Here is a 24,163-nt window from a genome sequence, read left to right on the forward strand (position 1 = left end):
TATCTTTAAATAGTTCAATTTTCAACCTGTGAGCCATTCTTGGATCTCTTAGAAAACCATCTCAATAACTCAAGTGCTGAATGCTCTGGGATGTGTTCTGCATGACCTCCGATGCACCTTTCTGAGCATTGTTAACCACCTTGTAAATGTCTTTCAGGTGAAGTATGGCCGGTTTGGTTTTGTGTGGGATGCAGCAGTGCTGGAGTACGTTGCTAATAATGATGAGGATTGCTCCTTCTACACCGTCAGCAACAACGCACCAGACCGTGGATACGGTATCGCCATGCAGCACGGCAGCCCCTACAGGGACATTTTCTCCCAGAGGTAAGAGCCTTATAACAGTAAACAGCAGCCAGCTGCATCGTTAACTGCATTTTATTTGTTAGTTTACAAAGAAAGTACATATTTTACTTGCTGGATCTGTTCTGTTTCATACCATTCATCTCAGTTAGATTGTCTTCTCTTTTAGGTATAGAAAAATCCACCTGTTTTGGAAATGGGTAGCATTCAAAATATATTTATATGTATCTTCCTAGTTATGGAGAAGTCCAGTAAGTTGTTTTTTTTTATTATTGCTACTCCAGATTAATTTCTGTAAAAAATGGCCGCTACCATAAAATTTGCCCTTGTACAGTGCCCGAAGAACCTTAAGACATCAATCTAGACAACAACAAGGTGGCAGATAAAAATTGCCAACTTCTGTCTTCCAGAATTAAGAATGCAATGGCCTTTTTCCCATCTTCTGTGCAGTTATGTGAGGCTTAACGTGAGGTTATCCAAGTGTGACTACCTTGCCTCCCAAATAAGTCAGCAAAGGTGCAGTGCAGACGTAGCCAAGCTGTTTCTGGTTGTGTATCTTGTTACTGTAGCACAAAGCTGAGACTCTGTTGCTTCTCACTGCTGAGTACAGTAACTGAATTTGTTCATTTTTTTCATTATACATCTAGTTTCTTACAGTGACCAGGAATCTTGGTAGTGTCTTGAAATGCAACACAAAGTCATACATCTACACGCTGAGAGGCCTCATTTGTTTTTTGCATTAATCTTTATTGCTGTGCAGTGATGTCACATGAGGTGAAGTGTCTGTGAAAGCCATGAGCGTATTGGTTGCATCTTAATCCTGTGGGTTTATGAGTTATGAGTTTTTTGGTCTATTTGTGGATTTGGATTTGTGTGTGCTGTAAGTGAGTGGAACATCTTGTGTGTGTGGGCCTAACTTTGCAAGCTTCACAGAGTTTGAATGGGTAGGCCTGTCTGTCTGCTCCATATCTGGTGAAGCGTTACACTTCTGAATATTGCCTATCATCACTTCTATTAAAATAAACAAGGAATTAATTGACAGGCTATGGAGGCAGTGTCACACTCTTGGGAAGTCAGTTTTAAACCGTTAACTCACACTGGTCCCCATGCTTCAAACGAAAAACCAGAGAGAAATCGTCAGGAGAAAAAAAATTACAGAGGCATAATTATTTTGTTTTTCTTTGCAGTGAGTTTTAGATTTTACGTTGTGCTATTCTCTAATATACTGACAAAGCACAAAGTCTGGGTTTAACAGGAATCATATGAGCAGTCAGTGTCTTGGCACCATGGAAAGAAAGGTTTCATTATGTTTAGTCATTGCTGAAGGCCAGGTCATAACAAATCTGGAGGCTTGACACATCTTTTGGTTGGATTTGTGTTGACTGGGAAATCCAACGGTATTTGAGAGGGATACATTGTGTACATTCCCTTGTTCATTTGTTCAATTGCTTATTAACACAATTATCTAATCAGCCAACCAGATGGCAGCAACTTGTTGCATTTAGGCATGCAGTCATGGTTAAGATGGCCTGCTGAAGTTCAAACTAAGCATCAGAATGAAGAAGAAAGGTGATTTAAGTGTTCGTTGTTGGATCCAGAGGGGCTGAATATTTCATAAACTGTTGATCTGCTGCATTTTTTTTCACACAACCATCTCTAGAGAATGGCCTAGAAAAGAGAAAATTTACAGTGAGCAGGAGTTCTCTGGGCAAAAATGCCCTATTGTTGCCAAAGGTCAGAGGAGAGGCTTGCTAGGAACGCTAAAGTAACTCAAATAATTGCTTCTTACAACCAAGCTATGCAGAAGAGCGTCTTTGAATTGACCTGACAACCCGTCAGATCTTGAAGGAGCAGGTTCCATAAATTTTGATAACAGAATATTGGAAAAACATAGCCTGGTCTAATGGGTCTTGATTGCTGTTGCAACTTTTGTTGGGTTGGTAGGGTCTGAATTTGGAATAAACCACATGAATGCATGTGGGGGATATTGGCTTGGCATGTCACAAAACTCAGATGATCTCAAATTCGTGCTTGAACATGGCAGTGAGTTCACTGTATTCAAATGGCCTCCACAGTCACTGGATCTCAATCCAATAGAGCACCTTTGGGATGTGTTGGAACAGGAGATTCACATTCTGGATGTGTAGCTGAAAATTCTGCTGCACCTGTGTGATGCTCTCATGTCAGTATGACCCAAAATCTCTGGGGAATGTCCAGCGCCTTGTTGAATATATGCCATGAAGAATTAAGTCAGCTCTGAAGGCAAAAGGAGGTTCAACTCAGGAATAGCAAGATATACCTTAAAAGGTGCCCAGTGAGTGTATTTTCCCCACTTCAATATATAATAATAAACTGTAGATTACATCTTTTGTTCATAGTTAAGTCTAGCCTAGTCTTGCTTATGTAAATGTGTAGCAGAAGGGGATTTTTTTTGGTCAGTAGCACAAACTGATGAGGTTGTTTATCAAGCAGTCAATCACATTCTCTGTAGGCAGCAGCAGTGCAGAGTGGAGTGATGGAATCTATCCAAAATACTGAGGAGAAATGTTGTGGAACTAGTATACAAGCTTGAGTGTTTATTAAGCGTACCAAATGGCACATGCTGCGTTGTCTACAGAAATGAGATGGGCATGATTTTATTCATATCAGTGCATCGCTATACTGGTATGAATCTCGTCTACTAAAAGGGATTTCAAAGGCAGTAACACAGTGTATGGGTAGACAACGCTCAAGCTGGCCAAAAACAACTAGAGCCAGTGGGAGGAATTATATAACCAGCCAACATCTGTTAAGCCTGCAAAACCTTCTCTGATTCAAGTACAAGCACATGTGTCTGAGACCACTGTGTCATTTTTCCCTCTCTTTTTGCATCTTTTTTGAGATTTCATTTCTTGACATGACATGACAGAACAAATATAATAGCTATAGCTGCAGGCTTTTCTGCCTTTGTGTTAGAAAAACACATTTTGTATTAGGATCTCTGTGAAGCTTTTTGATTCTATCCCTATGTAAGTTGCTTTTCGTGGCTTTGGCTAATTCTGCCTAAAGCTGGTTCTCATGTCTTCCTGGTAGGCTGTTCTTGCTTTCAAATCGGTCGTAATGAAATACTTAGAAACATGTCTCAGAAGGATCAGTTTTAAAGCACTCCACCTATGTACACTCTAGATTCATTTGCATATATTATCCCCATAACCTGATACTCGTTTGAAAGCATAACATGCGTTAAATAGGCATCAGTGTGTAGTAACTTTTACTAGTGAGAGTTTCATGTTAATGCATTGTCCTATGTTAGAAAGTCCTAAAAAATACTACTAATACAAACACCATTAAGATAAGCAAGATGATTAAAATATAGCAATGATGAATAAAGATGTCATTGATTGGCTGGTCTAACTGGGGAGAGCTTTAACCACTTCTGAGGAGTATTTACTTTACTTTGTATTTACTGTGTGTATCAGTGTGCGTCTTCTGCATACTTGAGGAGTGTTTGCTATCTGCATGCCCCTGGAGATAATATGAGAGATGAAAAAGAATTTATTTGCTTCGACACTTTGAGGAGAAAGAGAAAAAGGCAGACTGCTACAGCTTCATCAGTTTAAACCATTTAGTTTGTAATGAGAAAACCATCGGCAGAGTTCAAGTGCAGCACCAGCGCATGCCTGCTTCTGTTTGTGTGACTGTGCGGATCTAAAAGTTTTTGGCGGCACAGTAGAACAAATAGAGTGCAAATGTGTACATGCTTGAGTATGTGTGATGCTCTGTGATTGCTGGAGACAGCCTGCAGATTTACCAGTCAAAAAAAAAAAACCAGTGCCGTAAAGGAGTAGTCCTCTAATTTAAACCGACAGCTTCTGACAAGTTGCTTTGAAGTGCTGAAGGGCCAAGAACTTCAAAAAAAACCTTTCTCCCTGGCAAATATTATTTTTGTCTCTGTTTGTCTGAAGGCAGTGATGTGAAGATTTAATCCATAGCTGATGGACATCTTGAGGGTGTTGGTGCCCAGATAGATAGACAGATAGATAGATACCTGGGAAATGTTAGGAGGAACACTTCAGAGAAAATCAACTACACGACCAATATTATATCAAATTTTGTCTTTCATTATTATCTTTCTCAATTTAAGCACATTTGAGGTGAGCAAGGAGAGCCACATCTACCGTATGAGTTTGGCTTTGGTCACAAAGATACATTTATATAGTTGTTTTATTACCTGTCTGCAGGCAACTGTTCATCAGTGGCCTGAGGGCTAATCATTAACTGCTTCAAAAATAGAGCCATGGTGGGCTGTATATCTGTAGGGACCTTGGCAGTGCATGTTGTATGGTACATTTGAGGGGTGAAATGGCGTATACACCTGCAACAAATCACTGCTACAAACAGATAAATCACACCTCAGAGGCTGTGGCTTGGATTGCTGTGGTGAGCACCCGAGCCTGGCTTCACTCTGGAGAAATTACATTATCTTCTTAGACTGTGTCATGTAATTTCTTGGCATGGTTTATATGAAAGCAGGGATTAGAACTTTTGGAGGTCCTGAGTTGGCCGTTTATTATTTTATTATTTTATAATTTCATATATATTTATTTTTATCTTGAAAGGAATCATGTGTTTCTCCACAAAATAACTTGGCAAAAGTAGGAAACCTACCGTGAGGGCTTGGTTAGGGTTCAGTATTGTGTTATCAAATGTAGATTTGTTTGGAGTAGCTTGCCATGATGCCACTTTATTCAGAAGTGATTATTATTACTCTTATTTAATTATTTATTTCATTTTGGTATCTTAACACCATGGCTAAAGTCTTTATTCAGCCTTTAATCCAGCAATGTGTGCATATATTCTTTGTTGCTGTTAATTCCATTTCCAGATGAAAAATCAAAGTCAGCAATAGTAAGTGTTGTGTTGAGAAGTGGAAGTAGTCTTTGACTAAAAGTTATTTTAAATGATGTTAAAGCGCATCGAGTCCCAGTAAATACAAGGTAAACTATATATGGCACATAAACAGTTCGTTGTGATGCTTTCAGCATTCTGGCAAGCTTTTATATCCCCAGCTCTCATGACAATAAAATTGTCAGCAATAGTTAAAAAACTCTTGATGAACTGACTTCTGAAAGTTTGGTTATTGCAAACCTTGAAGGGAAATTTAATGAATTGTATAGTGTTTTTTTTTCTTTGGGAATGTATATGATAGTGATAAAGTAAATTACACCAGTGAAGGGCACATATAAACGTTTTTTAAAGCTGCCTTTGCTCATGTAAATCTTACATTTTAGTCCCAGCAGAGGGGTTGTAAACAGAACCTGCAGAAGAGAGATGAAGGTATATTGCCTTGTCCTGTCCTGTCAGAGGTGTCTCATGCATTTAAAAAGAAAAATCTACTATATCTACTGGTGAAAGACGTTTTTACTATCTAGTGGCTAACACAGATGAAATACTGAAATACATTTAATGAAAGTCTATGTAATTGTCCTTTCACCTGACCAATAAAAATTCAAATATAATCTGAACATTGAAAATAAAAAGGAGGTCAGGTCTAATTGAGGAGGTTTGCCTGTGCTTGTGAGTCACACTTACACAATTGTATAAAACTCGCAATGAGAAGGAACACACAATTATACTGACTGAACAATTAGCATGGAAAATCGAACCAGTAAGTCAAATCAGTGACAGAAAAGTAATAGTAGTTTCATAGTCATTTAATAATCGGCAGTGTGTCATACTGTATCAGCAATGTGACTCAAGCTTTACAAGTGACCATTTCTGCTTTCTTTGGCTTTCACTCATTATGAATGTTTTAACTTTGAGACAAAACAGGGTGAACTCATGCTCTAGGATTTGTTAAATTAGAAAAAAAAAATATCTTTTTATTAATTAAATAAGCATCAAATGACTATAATGGAAAATTACTGATCTGTATTTTTTGGGGTTGGGTTGCTCATTTTACTATTATATAGTTCAATTCTACATGCTACACTTTCAAAAACATGTTTTTCCAATAGCTCTCTTGTGACCTTACAGCCCCTATGTGCACTGAGTGGTGAGTTGTATTCTGAATTTTCTGCAGCAATCAACAAATAATTAGATGATGAAGTATCAGTTTTCTCCTGTGCACCAACTCCCAGACTAGCCTCATCCCCCATTTGGAAACTTTGGACCCAGCTGCTTTGCTTGCCTTTGTGATTTCTCCATCAGACTGCCCCTGCAGGTGAAGATGTCTGCAGTTGATGATAATGGCTGATGATAATCTCGTACAGGAGGCAGAGGAGGTATTCTTTGACATTCTACTGTAGAGTCGGATCCAAATAACAAGCCAGACTCATTGGCTTTTTCTCAGTTCTCTTTTGGGACCCTTCGAGCCTAGTAATGAAGAATTTTGAGTTCCTCTTTAAGATGATATATGTGTCGCTCGTCCCACTATCCTGCCACAAGTTGTTCATAACAGTGAAGCAGAACAGTGATTTTCCAAAGGACGTTGGTTTTCTACTGTTATTTTTGGAAAAGCGTAACCTAGCTTAGGTGCTACATCCCAGGGAAGCCTTTTCAGAAATTTAAGCCGGATGCTGCTCAAGATGTTGCAGGGCAAACGTGGCGAGGTTATTCTCGCCTTGTCTGCCATAGCAATTTAGCCCATCGCTCTTTCCCCAGAGATAGCCACGGACATCAGGAAGCACGGCTTCAGCCTCTTTGCAATAATGACAAAGTGGACGATGAGCATCAACAGCATACTTTTGTGTTTTAGCTTTCTCCAGAAGTCAGATGGAGGATGCTGGATGGCCCCTTATCCCCCGAGTGAGGCGTTTAGACCACTCCTTGACAGAGCCATGGCTCGTTTACACTAAACAATCAAGGAACCAAAACGATAGAAGACCTTCACCGTCACAACATCAAAATCGCAGAGATGCTCACCTCAAGAGGAAGTTTGCTCCAACCATTACTAACCCTGGGTCTCCATGTTTCAGTACACTTGGTCCCGCAGCCCACCCACAATTGTTTCTTCCATTGCACACAGGTGGCACTACTGTGTAGGGAAGGGATCAGATGCTGGTTTATCAGGACCACCAAGATGCAGTTCTGACAGACTTGCTTGTGCAACATTGTTGAATTCTGGGCTTCCCCTTAAAACCAAAGCGCTCTTCTTTTCACCAAACTGAGCATTTATCTACATAAGAACTAAACCACCTTGACAACAAAGTTGTCCCCAGTGAAACTGAAAGTGCTAAACTCTCTAATATCACTTGTTGCACCCCACAGAGTGGCGCATGTGCTACCTGTTGTACGTCTGCTGGATTTGGTGCCTGAAAGTGTTGTGGTTGTCCCCTTGGGAGCCCTCCACATCAGGTAAATTCAGGACAATTTAGCTGCCTGCCCCTCAACGAAATACAGTACCAAAAATCCATATTTAATATTCCTCTCCCACTGCAGCCAGTTTGTCATACATAAAAATCCCACATGTTCTCTCTGCAGGGGAGCTCCTTTGGGACAACTGTGTCAGACATACCAGAATGCAAAGATGCATTTCTCTCTACCTAGAGATGAATATACCAATCTTAAGTCGCTGGTGGGAAGTGAAGAAACCTTTGTCTCCTCGCATAATTTTCACTGAACTGCACTTACTTCCCCATTCATTCTGGTGGCACCAGAACAAACAAGCATAGTATAGCTGTTAGTGGGGGAGCTGTGGCAGTTGTCTTGTTACAAAGACATATGAAAGACATATGGTAACCCAATGGACAGGAGTTTTGATAGAGATTCCTGTTTAAGCTGGGGTTCCTATCTGAACTCTGTGAAGGGATCTCAGAGGTCATTCGTGGTGGCTTACTGTTAGCATGTACGAGTGAGTAGGCAATGAGTCAGCATCTCATTTGAGGCGCCGCGGGCTTAACTTTTCAAGTTTACAAAAAACCTTGCATAGTTAGCATGCCTCATCTCCCTTTTGAAACCTGCTGCATACATAATGTACGACTTGAAGCACACTATTTTCCTCGGCTGAACTTCATTAAATACTCTTGCATAATTCGGACTCTGCAGAGGCCTTTCCCTGCTTAATAGAACCCAATATCCAAGGAGCAAGATCTTCTACTACAGCCTTCTACTAAAGCCTGTCATGCAGGAAAATGGTGCACTTTCCAGCAGTGGTGCATGGACAGAAGCTCAGACCTCATGTTGTGTCCCCTATCCCCTGTGGTGACCCATCTCCACATGCTTAAGAGCATAAACAGGTTTTTCATTATATTTTGCACATGGCTAACATCAAACAGATGTAACTGTTTATCCAACACAAAGTACACTCATGAGGTATGTCTCGCTGACTGTGTGAAGCTATCAGACAAGCCTACAGCAGCAGGAACAGAGCCTCCATAGGGCATCTGTGCTCACTTTGCGAGCACCTTATCTCATTCACATCCCTCCTCAGTGGGATGGAGTTGTCGAACAGCTGCACAGCGGCATCTTGGGTCTCTCACATTCCCATTCATCTGTTTCCATCTGCACAATATATGTTAGTTTTCCCTGACTAACTCATTTTTATGCATACTTGACAGCTCGTAATATGTTGTCAAATCTCACCCTTTTTATGCACGTGCCAAGAGGTGTTCCTCTAATCCCATCATGGATTAGTGAACTGCGCAGTGTGTAATGCCCCACTCTCCCCTGCTGTTGCAGGTGTGTTGTGGCAAAGGAGTCTAATTTTCACTCTTTTTCTTTCCACACATGGACTGACATAGTAAATTATCATGAAAAAAAACAAACCCAACCTTATTTCAATACCTTATTGTAGCGTATTGTTTTGTGTGTGTGTTATCCACTAGGAAACACTGGTGTCGTGGTGGGATGTTGACCACATGCCTTATCCTAATAACGACAGCTCTTAGAGGAATTAGCATGTGCATAATACTTACTTACAGCAAGCCCAGATTCTGTGATGACAGACCAACTCATTAGGCTGTAAGCTGTGTTTGTTCCCCCTGTGTCAGAAAGAAAACGCTGACTTACAGAACACAAGGACATGAAAGAAAGTCTTGAAGGTTGGACAGGCACAGAGGGATAAACACAATAGCTCCAACTTTTAGCAGCTTATGCTTATACACACAGAATCTATGGTTACAGTGTGTAACCAACTGTACTGTATTACTCTGTATTAAAAGAATAATCTAAGGCCTGTGGGTCAAGTCCTTTTCCAAAGAAAACTTTCACCTAGATTCTTAGTGAGAAAATTGTATTTTAGCTTTACTTGCTGGTTTGATTTTTGGGGCCCCGTTAAGTATTGACGTTTTTATCTGAGTCTCTTTTTCATGCTCTCTCCCTCATCTTTCTCTTTCATATTGATTAGTTCATTTCAAAAGCAATTTCAATTGCAAACAGCACAAGTTTCAAATGCACCAGCAGCTGTCATGCATTCACTCGATGAATACCCTCCAAATAGTGTATAATCAGTTTTTAAAGTTCAGATTTTAAACAACAGAAATTATTTTATTTTGAGAACTGTGCCTTTGATCTTTTTGGTGTCTTTGTAGTAGCATAATACCTTGAGCGACAAGCGTGATTAGGCTTGATCAAGGCTTCTGCCAAAGAAACCAAAAGCTACATGCTGGTTATTTGATTCACTGCATCGCTCTTTCTGTTGTACTCACTAAGCTCCAGTAAAGCTGGAGGCTCTAAAGCCCTTAGTTTTCACTGCATGGAAATCACACCCAAAAAAAGTCTTTTCTAAAGAAACCCTTGTTTGTCTTTGAAATTTATGTGTTTGTATGTGTTTATGACACATTGTGATTTAATGTCAGGTGACAGTCTAAGCCCAAGTCTAAGTTGTCTAAGCTCTCTCAGTCTGTAACTGTCACTCTTTGTCATTTCTCAGTCAAACTCAGCCCATGCATTCATTTAATCTTTGCAAATCATTCATCAATTAACGATGAAGGTCTTTTTTCTTACCCTGTTTCTTTCTCGATATGTTAATGACAGTTAATGGCTGTTTTACTTCTGTGCGTTGTTTATCATAGTTCAGCTCGATAATCTGTTTCACTTCGTGAACACAACTGTGGCTTAATGGTCCTTAATTGAAAATTTTGTTGACAGTGTGTATGAATGTGTATTGAACCCTGAGGGTGCTAATTGGTATAATTAAGCTTAGCAAACTTTACTTGAGGGACCAGAGACCCAAGGGTGAATAACCTCCCTCACTCCAGTCCTCGGGATTCATTGTAGAAGCGATATCTGTGTTGACATGGGGCCTTATATTGTGATTATGAGGCCAAAACAGAAACAAAATGCTTCATATGAACGACTCAGTCAAATAAAATAAACAAAGATGGAAATTTGAAATGTTTCAATGGAGTAGTTCCACTGAATAATTATATTGTGTAAACAACTGAGCCTCGTTGCTTTCCGGCTGCTCCCTGTACGTGCCCTCCAACCTGCGTTCCTTCCTCCATAAATGTGGACATATTCTTCTCCAAATGATAAAGCACGTGCCACTGAGATAGAGTAGCTGTTGAAGAAGATAAATGCATATTGATCCCTTTTGTGCACGTCACATTGATCGGACTAAGTGTGAGCAGCTGATGCGAAAGCTTCGATCGTAATGAAAAAACGTTTCCTTGCAACTGAAGCCACTGTTAACTGCCGGAGCAATCAGAGCAGCTTGATGATTATCACTGGTGGCTCGCAGTAGGATAGTCTCGTACTTTAACATCATCCTGTTTCTTTTCCTGCAGAGTTCCCATGTTATGGCGTGTTGCCATGCTCTGTGTGTTTTCCCAGCCTCTCAAAGATGACACAGTGATCTTAAACGTGAGGCAGAGCAGTGTGCCATCTCTGCTGCTAGAATGAGGCAGTTAAAATGCTTGATCTATGCCTAGCAAGGTCACTGGTGAGACTTCTGGGTTTCTTCTTTTTATAGTTGACATGAAGAATCTAGCTCTGTAGCAAATCTATGCACCAACAGTGCTGAACTAATATTTCTTCTATCTGAGATGACCAGTACTCTGTGGCTGAATAAACAGACTACCTAGAAGTTGCAGTATTGATGTGTGCTGGTGGGTCAGTCTTAGCTTCTCACAGCTGTTCTTTGCTAAAACACAAGTGTGCAGTCCAGGTGCAGCTGCACTTCGTTGATTGGTTTAAGCCGCCGAATCTCTCTGGCGCTCTGTCTTGGCCCTGCTCACAAAAGTGAGATTTTTACAACTCAACAAGGTGAATGTGACACATCAGTTTGAAGCTGACTTTTTTTACCTCCTTGTGATATATTCTGACAATTTTGGCTTGTTTTTCTAAGGCAGGTCACAGAGAAACACGATGTGATGCAGCGAGAGTGATCCAATGTTTTATTGATTCCCCTACACACCTTCCACACACAGGTCAAAATAAACAGCTTCAGTAGGCCTTTACCTGTGGTGATTCAGCATTTAAGAATACTTGGGTGGGTTGTTTGCTGCATCTTTGAGTTAAGCTCTCAAGTTGAAGGCTGACATCCCTAATCAGTGTGTGAATCTCACCTACCCGAAGTAACTGAAATATAGACAGTTAAGGTTTCATCTTAATGGAGTCTGCATGGTTTCTAACCATGTCCAAACACATGATTGTTGGGTTAATTCTGAATTGTCTGTAGGTGTAAATACAAGAATGAATGGTCTGCTGACCCAGTGATGGACCTGTCCAGGGTGAATCCCTAATTTGGATGAATAGACTTAAGTTTTGTTTGGTTAAATTCAGTCACCCAAACTCTTTAGGTTTATAAAAATATCAGGATTTTGGTTAAAATACACACATTATGAAGTGAAAGGTAGAAAGCTATGTACTAATTCACGTCTGCAAGAGGTAGCATATCTGTAAAGCAGAATACTTTCTGTTATCTGTGATCAGAATGGATGACAATGCACCTTCTGCCCTACTAGTAGGTCCACAAGGGCGCCTACGGGAATAATTAAAACTGAGATCGAACATCTAATGGGCTGATGGCAATTCAAGCTAGTGTTGTGATTTAGTGCACACCTTTCACATCTTTTCTAAGACAAGCCAAAACATTTAAGGCAACATTTCTTACCCCGCGCTCATCAAAACTACAGAGAAACTACTTTTCGTCTTTATTATATGGACATTATTCTCAATCGTGTATTCTTATGGGTCTAACACGAGTGCGGCGGCTAGGGGCCCGCTGATGCTGCCAGCTTTGTGTTAAGCTAGTAAGTGAGCTGTCAAACCAATGTTGTTCTCATTTAAGGAGCTGACAGTCAGCAGTCGTCTGTGAGCCACAAACTCATTTTAGAATAACACCTCTGTCTCTCATCTCCCTCCACTACCCCTTCTCCGCTCATTTCATTCCACACTCTTCCTCTGTTCACTCATCATTGTCTTTTCTTCTCTCTTTACCCTTCTTGGCTACCTTCTTACTATTCTGTCTCCTCTACTTTCCTACCTGTGCTCCCCCTTTACCTCCATTGTATGATTCTGTTGTCAGTCATCCATTCAGCCAGAACACACTGCCAGGGTTTTTATGTAGAAAATCTCTTAACAGCACCCCTCTCATTTTCTCTCACTTGGGTTTCTTCCCCCCTATCTTCAAATTCTTTTTTTTTTCCACTTCTCACTTCACTACGACTTCTACCTTTCATTGTCTCCAACTTAAAATTGTGTTTGCTACAGAGGTGACAGGAGATGAATGTTCATAGAACTACTGCAGACATGTTTCACCGCTCCACAGATGTTAGTGTGCTCCAAAATGATGCACTCTGCCTTTACCCCTCTTACAGAAACAGTTAAGTCTATGTAGCAAGCTCTGAAATTCACTGAAGTGTTTCACATTATTCTTGATCATCTAACTCTCACTGCTCTGCATTTTAACTGGCTACAGCTGCAGTAAAATCTGCTACTAGGAATGTAAATCTTGGGCCACCGCCTGCATTTATAGGCTCCTTATGGATGGGCCTGGGACTGGACTGCAGAATCAACACAATATATGAAGTTATAGCGCATTTAAAGGGCAGTAAGTGAGATTTTTATCATCCCATTGCAGAAAATAGCCCTAATATATCTAGACGGGGTTGAAAGCTAAGTTGATCAATACCAGTGACTCAACCATCAGTTTGCCAGGTGCTGAGATAACAGGCTTTCAAAACTCACTTTGTAGCCTGTAGTCTCTGTTTGGAACAGCCTCGCCATCCATTTGAGTTCGAAAGACAGTCCCCATACCCCAGCAGTGGTGCAGCAGCACAGTGTGACATCTCTGAACAGTCCATTTTCACCACACTAGGGATCTAATTTCTAACATTAGGGGCAGCCTATTAAACCAGTTACAAATAGACAATGCTGTCAGATTAACTTGTAAAAGCTCTCTTTTCAGGTAATTTAACTTTAAATGTGATATATTTTGGACATATTCAAACTCTGACTGGGTTTTTGACTAAATCAAGCACAAGGAAATTACTTTTAAGTCCATTAAAGTTTTTTAGTTTTTTATGACAGTTCTTTAGCCTAACTCGCGCTATTACCACCTGGAAAAACATCTTCAAATCTGTCCAAATGAGTTACAGCAACGGAAATGTCAGGCCAAATTAAATAGCCTAGGGCTCTATGGACGGCAAACACTTGAGAGAATTTTGGAATATCATGAGCCAAAATCCCCAGGCCTGAATGAAGTCTCAAAACTCTAAAATAGAGATTAAATTATAGTCTCGTAGTAGTAAAAGACAGCCTCTTTACACTGTACCATGTTTGGTGACCTTATGAAAATGGAAAACGTTTCCTTTAACAGACACAGCTTAGTCACGGTGCAGGTCCCTTCGGGTGGGAAAGGGAGATTAAATGTGTAAAACAGTGTTTGTGCATATGGTGGCTTGTTTGTACTAAAGGTCTGCGCCTGACTATAACCCTCGTTTAGGGTCAGTTTTGCATCTGAAAGGTGGCGACGGGTGTTTTTTATGTCTATGTTTTCCCTTTCAGAGTGAAAAAGTTTGGAAAGGGAATATTTAAATAAATCACAGAAACATGGAATTTACTGTAAATTGTGCTTCGCAAATGCCAGAAAAAAATCCTGCCACATTTTGCATCTGGAATAGTTTTGATAGTTACAGGTAGAAGTTTTCTTTTATTTGGAATGAGAGGGGGAAATGTTGTCAGTGTATAATTGGCATGGCTGGATGGTTCAGAGCTTAGAGCACAGTGCCAAAACTTTGGCTCTGCCCTGTAACTCTTCACTGAGTCGTCACCCTGGATGTTTGGAGCACAGTCCTGAAAAGTAGTCCTGGTATTTTGATGGGACAGATGTTTAACTGAGCTCAACATGTAACGTCGGAGAGTGGGGGAGAATCCCAGTACTCTTTATTTTGCAGGCAGTCGCACAGAGAGACCTTCATGTTTTATTTTTATTTTATTTTTTCTGTTTAATTCTCTCTTTTACTTCAGGGTTACATGTTGTAATAGCTTATAATATATAGCACAGCCCTCCTCTGGATGAATTCTGTGCTCCACATGAGTCTCAGTCTTCAGCAACACATACAGTCCTTTGCTATTTCTATCACAGGTGCTTGCCCTTATATAAAAAAAACATATTGATTCTCCTTCAGCTGCCTCTCACCGAACTGAACTGCCACACTGTTATCAGAGAATAGCCCGTATGTAAAACCTGCTTTTCCACCGTGTTAGTTTTGTTTGCATCTTAATACACCCCTCGCCCAGCCTGCTTGTTCATGACCCGCTAATTTGCAGTGCTCTCGGTATGAAGCTGGTCATTACTGTTAGCAGAAGTTTTCCACTCCCATCAGAGGTATTTTTGCATTTGCAGTGTGACGCTAAAATCTGGGTCTGCACATCTACACCTGAGAAGACAGACATTAAGAAAATGCATCCTCAAACTGTACCCACCAAACTTGTAATCAGAATAAAAAGTTCAGATTTATCCTCACAAAGACAGAATCACAAAACCGCCCAGGAGTGTTTCTTCGTAACAAAAAGAAGATTTGCAAATGCCTGTGCCCTTTGTGGCTGTCTTTCTCTCCTTCTTTTTAAGTATGTGCCCACATTAAACGTGTTGCTGAACGCTTTTCTTCTTGTACTGTTCCACACTCTAGCTCTCTTCTTGTGTGTGATCTCGTTATATTTCTGCCTTGATTGTGTGTTGTCGTTTGACAGAATTCTCAGGCTTTTCTCAACTTAAACATTTTTCTTTTCGCCCCCCTTTTCTTTATTCTTGTCTTCTGCCCCTTGGTCCTTTATCCAAATCACTATGGTGTTCCTTCTTTTTTTCAGTTTGAGTCAACTAATAATGTGTGATCATCCCAGCATCAAGGCTGCTGCCATAGAGTTGCCATGGCAACACCTAGTCCACACACAGTAATGGCCACTGCAGAGAGAACAGGGAGCCAGTGACAGAGCGCGCACATACTTGTACCCACACACACACACACACACACACACACACACACACACACACACACACACACACACACACACACACACACACAGAAGCAAACAGTTGCCCCCATCACATGGAGCAAACCCTTGCTCATTTGCTTTAACAACCAGTGGGAGTGTTAAAGCCATTATAGATCTCCCCAGTCAAAGTCAACGATCTTAAAGCAAGGTGATAACTCATTACACACACGGTGTTAATGCGCACTTACAGCACACCAGCTGTTTCGCAGATACACTCAGAGACGCCCCATAAACACATACCATGTGTAAATATACACTGTTACTAGGAAAGAAAATATATGTGTATATATCTACCCATCCAGAACTTATGGCGTACAATATATGCCATATATTTTACCTGACAGTGAAGCATTTAATTGGATGCTAACATGTAGTTGACATTAATATGGAAGCCCCACCACTATATACTGCTAGACCTGACACTAATAACGGTACTCTATGTCCTTAGATTTAAATGATGTATAGTAGATGCTATTCTGGGTGATTAAAGTGATCTATTTCCTGATACCTCTGGCTGCAGTGTGGTGAGTGATGAACCCCTGGGGGGGGGGGAATGCAACAGACCTTGGAGGAAAGGGGGGGGATGAAAACAAATACACACTGGTATGTTATGCTAAAAGAAATGAGGGGGCAACTGAGCCTTATTATGATCTCCCATCAGACTCAGTGTGATACAGCAGGTATTTCATGAGGATGTGCATGCTGTGACACACACAGTTTAATACTTTAATTAACTGCTCACAGATCCCTTTAGTTTATTATTGTTTCAAGGCAACTTTGTGAATAGGCCACACTTCCAACTGAGTTGATGTATATTTTGCTCACACTGGCAAATTCCTTTTTATTTATTTATTTTTAAGGAAGATATGTTTCTTTGGTGAGACGGTTAAATTAGAGCGTGAAACAGATGGTGTACTGCGGGAGCCCTTTGACTCAACCCATTTTTTTGTCAGGCAGTCACAGTGGCCTTTCATATTCCCGGTCAGGAACGGGATGGAGATGAATGAAGAACAGTGGTAACTGCTTCTGTTTGCTTAAAAATGAACATCGCCATGCCCACTTTCTCACACATAAGTATGCCTTGCTTTGCGTCTAAATGTGACCACAGCAGTTTGGAGCTGTGTGGTGAAAAGTAAGCATACGAGTTATTAAGTATCTGTGAGTTTGTCATTCCGAACTCACAGATTCTGAAGGCGCTGACACATCATCGGAACAAGAGCTATATTGACAATATTCTATTTACAAATGAAAATGTTAGTCTGACGTCAGCATTTAAAGGGTCCTGGAGTTTGACGAGTAAAGATGTTTTTCATAGTTTGAGTCGCATAACTCAGACAAGGTTGGATAACAAAAAAAAAAAGGCAGCAAGCATCGCAAAATATTATCAGCTTGGTCGTAAATTCTTACCTTTTTCCGCAAGTATTCTGCGATTCAGCGACTGTGCGTGTGTGCCTGTGTGCATTTGTCCAGGATAATTAACCTCAATGAGATAAATGTAAGCTAAATGTAAATGTGGCCAATATGTGTGTGTGTGTGCATGTTCTTGCGAGTGAATGTCAGTGTTAGGGTTTGATTCAAGGGCCTATCGGGGAAGCAGCCTTTGCATAACTCTGATAGGCCAATTAGTGCAGAATGATAGATGATGAGCTCCGCGGAAGACAGGGTCGTAATAAAGGGATGGGAGAAAGCACTCTGTCCTGAATCTTAACTCTGTTCTGCCTCTGTCCTCCTTCAGAGACTCAGAGATACACGTGGTGTAGCCCTAATATTCCTTTACTCCTGGTGTGGGGAGAAAGCTCTTAAGTTATTATTTATTGTTTTGTTTGGCATCCTTCTCGAGGGAAAAGAGGTTGTAATTTGGTGAGTCATTGTATTGATATCTGAAAATCACATTTAACTCAGCTGAGAGGCATTTGACGGAGCTTGTATTTAAGCTCACCTGAGTTTTCGTGTTGGTATTAATACCGAGGTGACGTCAGTCACTGTTCAATGTCCTTTTTCGCTGATAACAAGGTTATTAATTTCCCTCAAATGTCAACAACAAAACTCCTTTTGTAACATTTACTGTCATAGTCACTGTGTTTACAGGTGTTAAAGTAGATGAAACATGGTAGCGCCGCTGCTTATTGCGACTCACATCTCATGACATTTTTGACACATAAGAACAGTCAGCTCATGAGCAGAGATAAGAAGCAGCAACTCTAAACAGAAAGCGTGCCTCTCCTCTCAACAGACATGAAACAATATGAACTCAGACAAGAAATCTTTAGAAGATGGCTGATTTTCAAGCGAGAAATGATGAAATATTTTGACAAAACACGGCCTGCCTTCTTTGATAGGTGGGATCTCTCTTATTCCATCTCATTAGCCTGGTGTGTAATTCGTCTTTCTCTGAAGCCGTCTGTCAGCGCGCGTGCTTGTTTGTGCGCCTCTGTGTGTGTAAAGCATCTGTTGTTGGAGTGGCAGATAAAAAGGGTCAGTACAGTATGAAAGGCGCAACGTTTCTCTTGGGAAAAATGCTTTGCTTTAACTTTTATAAGCTGCGATGCTTTCAACGGCTGAGAACAAAATGGTAAAGATGTTGTTTAAATTTTGAAAACAGAACAACTGCTTGGCATTGAACCTCAAGAGTGTTCATGTGCTTGTCTTTAAAGGAGAGACGTTTGACATTTTTAAAATATTCATTAAAAGGAGATTGAGGAAGTGGATGAATATAAATATCTTCACTGGGTGTCATTTTAAACTCTTATCTCAGTATTATTGTCTATATTACGAGTAAGATCACAGTGTGGGATTAAGCAATAACTTGAAATTTTTTGTGTGACTTTATCAGTTTCTCGCATTGCCGTGGAGGAATTCTGGCCCACTCATCTTTATAACACTGCAGGTATTCATTTATGCACAGCTCTCTTAAGGTCCTGCCACAGCATTTCAATAGAGTTGTGGTCTGGACCTCGGCGCTTCCTTTTTCAGCCATTCTGTTGTAGATCTGCTGCTGTGCTTGAGATTGCTCTCCTATTGCTTTAGACAGATGGCCTCACATTTGACCCGAGAATCCTTTGGTGCTGCAGAACTCAGTGACTAAAAGGTGTCCAGGTCCTGTGGCTGCAAAACAAGCTCACATTATCACCACTGTGTTCCTGAAGTCTTGTGGTTTCTTCAGATGCAACATTGCAAGTTATTTCTTTTTAGAGAAAATAGGCTTTTTCCTGGTTTCCCTTACATGTCATACTTATTCAGACTTTTTCTAATTGTACTGTCATGAACTTTACCATTTAACATGCTAACTGAGACCTATAGAGTTGCTTTTGTGTTTCTTACAATTTCTCTGTGCATTTCACAGGATGACCTTGGAGTCAATTTGTTAGGAAGGTTGTGGCATTGTGTTAACACACACCTGAATGCTCCAGACAAGCAAACCTCCAAAACTTCTGCTTTTACAGAGGTGGTCACATTTCCTGATGTCCAGTTAATTAAGTTTGTTTCATTATCAGCACCTGGCTGCTTTCCTCTTAATTGCTATAGAAGCAGTAAGGGTGTAGGACTGCATTGAGTCCTGTGAAAGCTTTCTTTTTTCACATGACTGTATGTGTTGGGTGCGGCTGTGTGCAGACCGGAAAAGGACCCAAGGTGCAGACTCCAGAGACAGATGTAAACTCAAAAAACCGTTTTAATGTTAAACTCAAATATAACATAACTGGAAACGATCAAAAAAATAAACTAATACCGGCGGACTGACAGAACACACAGCTTGGTAAACGGTAGATCGCAACACAGACACTAAGAAACACAGGGCTTAAATACACAGAGGGAGCAATCAGGAAATGAGTAACAGGAGGGAAACACAGCTGGGGCAAATCAGGCCTAACGAGACAAGAGGAAGCAAAACCAGACACCTTAACATCAGACATGGACTTTCAAAGTAAAACAGGAAACACATAACACAGACTGAACAAAGACACAGACTCATATGCAGGCACTACAAAGGGAACAGAGACGTGGGAACAGGGCAGACACAAACACTGACTGAACACGGGGATATAGGAACTTAGGATACACATAGACGCGAACTAGACAAGGGGATGCAGGTGATAGGGGAGACAGAGCAACTAAAGAAGACAGAGACCTAAGCCATAAGACAGAACTTAAAGAAACCAAAAACTAGACAGTATAAATAATATCGTAAACTCAAAAACCCTGGGTCGACGACCCAGGCATCCTAACAGTATGTCCTTCCCACAATCAATAAAACTTTAAAAGCAATGGGCGTAATATGAGTGACAGCATACCGCTGTCAAATTTTCCAAAAATATGATGTAGGTCTTGACACTTTCATAAGGTTCTCATTCATAAAACAATGTTTAACTGCCCAAATGGCTTTGCCTCAGATAATCTGTCCATTAAATAAAAAATATCACAGTGAAAGAGTCCTGACTCGTTGTGGCATTGAGGGATAACTGTCAAGTTCCAGCGCACACAAAAAGCTTTTCGCAGTAAAACCCTCATCTTCATGGAACAAAAGTGAATCCATATCTGAAACCACAACAACAAATATTTAGGAGTGATATGTTGTTGAATAACTGGCTGACTTATTATACCTATAGCTACAGTTAAAAGTGCACAATATCACTCCATTTGTCATTAAATATACATCAATATATAACCCCTATAATCCCCTTTGTGGTTGCATCCAGAAGGGCATCCAGTGTAAAATATGACAAACATGCAGAGCTACCTGCTGTGACGACCCAAGGGAGAATCCAGAAGTAGCCTCCTCTTATTCTTTTTCTCTGTCTTCTCCTATATGACTCCAACTACATCTAGCCTAAACATACCCAACCTGGTAAGTACAAAATACAAGTTTTAAATTTGAAGCAGAAATGTTACTTTCACTCACTTTTTTTTCCCAAAAGAAAATTAATTGGGCACTGCATTGATAACTGGTTGCTGCTCAACTGGACAAATCCAGGCCTGATTACTACCAGCCCTCTTCATTAGTTAATTAGACAATTTTCAGAAGCATGGTGTATGCTAAATGGTCCCACCTGTAGCACACCAACACCAAATAAACAAAAAACAAATAAAAATCCACCAGACACAGGGAAGAAGATGTCTGAAACACATCTTCTGGAATGCTTTCAAAAATATGTCTGAGACTTTTGGACTCCAATGGTGCACAGTGTGAGAGATTATTCAAAAGCTGAGAAAACTTGGAGCAATAGTTAGCCTTCTGAGAAGTGGCCAGCCTTCCTCCAAAAGCGCCACGGTGCCTCATCCAGGAAGTCTAAAAAGATACAAGGAAAACATCCAAGCAAGCACAGGCCTCTCTCACCTCAGTAAATCTCAGTGTTCATGTTTCCACTATCCAACAGACACTGGGCAAAATGACAGAGTGGTGAACTGAACACCACTTCAATCCCAGAAAAAAATGAAGGCTTGTCTGATATGTTTTGGGAGAATTTTCTGAGGTGAAGTACTTAGAAGACAGGAGCCCCTGCTACATATGCTGTACACCACAGACTACACAGAATTTTATACAAATAAAAAGCGCATTATACTTACAGACATACACAGAGGTAGGAGTAACTGCTTCAGGGCCAGGGCAACTCTCCATAATTGAGGGAAACATGAATTTGGCTCTCTGGCAGAAAATCCTCAAGGATAACATCAGATCATCAGTGGGCGAGTTAAAGCTCAAGCGCAAATCCGTTATGCAGCAAGACAATGATCACAAGCATGAGAGCAAGTCCACCTCTGACTGAGTTGGGAATAAAATTAACGCTTGGGGGTGGCTTAAGGTCTAGAATTGAACCCCAGCGAAATGCTGTGGTGTAACCTCAAAAGAGCCTTTCATTTTCACAAACCTGTGCTGCAGAACTATGAGAAGAGTGGGCCCCAAACCCACCAACAATGTCCGACAGTATTCAGCTGCAGTTGTTGCTGTTAAAGGTGCCACAAATGGAACAAAGCCTGCAAGTCAGTTCAGGCAAGACAAGTCGAGCTGTGCTGCATCACAACCACGTAACGTGCCTCACTCTGTTTATGTAATATACCAAGCATATACTCCCAATTTAGCATTTTCTTTAGGCTGTGTGTATTCCCATCCATCCCTGTGACTAGACAATGCCTCTGTCGGCTCTTTCAACCCCTTCTCCACCACAGAATCTGCCTGTAGGCACTTGGAAATAATTTCTCATCAGCCACCAATTTGTATGTCCTCCATGTTTCCTGGCAGTGACGTTGTCACTAACCTGCAACTATGTTCTCATGCAGAAATGAATCATTTCAAAAGTAAACTGTCTGATTGAACTAGTTATTACTTTCAAGGGCCGATTGGTTTTTCACACTTGCCTTTTGGCATCGATAGATGTAATTATTATAATCTAAAACTCACATTTTGTGTTTACTCAGGTCGCCTTTTTTCTGTTGTATATTTGCTTTTCTGTCCTGATGTTCTGATCCTGTTTAAAGTTGGCATCTGCTGCATCTCTTTCCTGTGTGACCATGTGTGTAATAAACAAAAAATAATAATAAAATAATCAAAACAAGGGCTCGGTTCAACAACCTAATCTTAGGCATGCTAACTTGCAGTTCAGCAGTGCGCCCTGCATGCAACAGTGAAGTGTTTTGGGGCTATTGCTCCTTCAGCAATCAGGAGTCTAACTCAGAAGGGGGCAGGGAGTGGTCAAGCATGAAGCAATTTGGGAGTCCTGTGTTATACAATATCATAGTCTAAAAGTAGTTTACAGTTTTTTCTGATTGCTTAAGCACATTTTTTGTAACTATTGGCTAATTTTGCAAAACTCTTCACACAAATAAGAAAACCTGTCACCCAATAATCAAAACATTGTAGTTCTCTTGCAAAAGCAAACACAGCTAGATTACAGTTTTTTCTGATTGCTTAAGCACATGTTATGTAACTATTGGCTAATTTAGCAAAACTCTACACACAAATAAAACAACCTGTCACCCAATTATCCAAACATTTTAGTTCTCTTGCAAAAGCAAACACAGCTAGATTAACTCTTCACACCTTTGTAAAAATGGTGTTTCCGTATCAAACAGTACACACAAGCCATCATCTACTAAGCACACAATGCGCCAACTGCACACTGATGGTATGAATACAAAACACATCTGGCGTTTGCCTTCCCTGTGCACAAGGTAGGCTATGTCAGTTTGAGCTCATACTTCTGTCATAGATCCATAAGCATGGAGGGATCCAAACTTCAAGTACTGGTGTTTAGTCAAACACATCAAAACAAACACAAGTGTTTATTTCCAAGTATAGGATTATTTGCAATCGCCATAATGACTATATGGGTTACGTGGTCTGCAGTGAACATGCTTCCTCTGCCCCCTCCTCGTCTTCCTCTTGCTCCTCCTTGTCCTTGTCGTCCTCTTCATCCTACTTCTTCACCTCCACGTCCTCTTCCTCGGCCTCCTCTACTTCTCACTCTTTCTGCTCCCACCATTGTACTCCGCACACACAGCTTACCTGTATTATAGTGCTTAGGCTGATTGCAAAGTGAACTAATTATCTAAGAAAGTTTTCACATGTGAAAGTGTGCCAGACAGTTGGCAAATTAGTGTTAATGATAGCCATACATGTGTATACTTTTGCTAGGAGTGTGTTGGAAATTTGGAAATTGAGTGTTGTGCAGTGAATTGTGCCTACAGTCTTGCAAAGTGTGTGTTACAAAATTGCAAACTGAGTGCAAAGCAGTTTTTGTGCTTTTAGTTTTGCAAACTCAGTGAGTGGTTTTGCTATAAGTCTGAATAGTTTTAGAGATTGTGCTACAGGAATCACAGTTAGGGTTTAAGCATTCAGAAAAAACTGTAATAACATGTTTGAAAGGAAAAGAAGCAGAGCAGGCTGTGTTACCAAGAAGAAAACAAATGCACGGTTGATATGTGATGAGAGAGTTTTACAACCAGGACGTGACTAGGCCAGTAGTGTCTGTTTACTATAATGGCTATCAATGCAGATCGGTTCGATTTGAGTGACTAATCCGCATCATTACTATCAAAGTCTTATCTAATCATGGCACTAATCTGCGCTGATTTGAGCCGAACAATTGCACAATCAAGTCGACAGTTGACGGACATGATCTCTCATTCGAGTGACTGTCGGTGGATTTGCTGTTCAAATTAGTTTGTTGTTGTCTTATTTTCTTCCTCTCCTCTTCATTTCTCTTCCTTCCTTTTTTTTCACCCCATCAATTTCAGTCATAGCTGCCATTGCAACTGTACAGTGCCACGCATTCCCACCAGCATAGAAAACATCCCTAAATGAGAGTGGCGTTGCTATAACGCGACGTGCCGTGCATGTTTACCTGATTTACATCTAAATGATCTATGTTGTTTGGGTTTTTGTTTTTTTTTAGGTATTGTGAATGAAATTAATTATGTAAACTAACTGCGGTGCTCATTTGCATTTCTT

At 40.6% G+C, this 24,163-nt stretch overlaps 1 protein-coding gene across 3 annotated transcripts in view; it reads left to right on the forward strand.

Annotated features, from left to right (window-relative positions):
- grid2 (glutamate receptor, ionotropic, delta 2) overlaps window positions 1-24,163 on the forward strand; it is a 576,013-nt gene that overhangs the window by 538,444 nt on the left and 13,406 nt on the right. For all 3 annotated transcript variants that reach the window (XR_015131855.1, XM_086314608.1, XM_086314609.1), the window contains exon 14: window positions 158-324. Coding sequence is in view for 2 of the 3 variants with exons in the window: in XM_086314608.1 (XP_086170734.1) it covers window positions 158-324 (167 nt within the window). In the remaining variant the exon portion in view is untranslated. The remainder of the gene's footprint in view (window positions 1-157; window positions 325-24,163) is intronic.

Source organism: Aulonocara sp. 'chitande type north' Nkhata Bay, linkage group LG12 (assembly GCF_057382095.1).
Source record: "Aulonocara sp. 'chitande type north' Nkhata Bay isolate Kocher_YH1m ecotype deep benthic linkage group LG12, A_spYH_male_GT1.1, whole genome shotgun sequence".
Taxonomy (NCBI): Eukaryota; Metazoa; Chordata; class Actinopteri; order Cichliformes; family Cichlidae; genus Aulonocara; species Aulonocara sp. 'chitande type north' Nkhata Bay.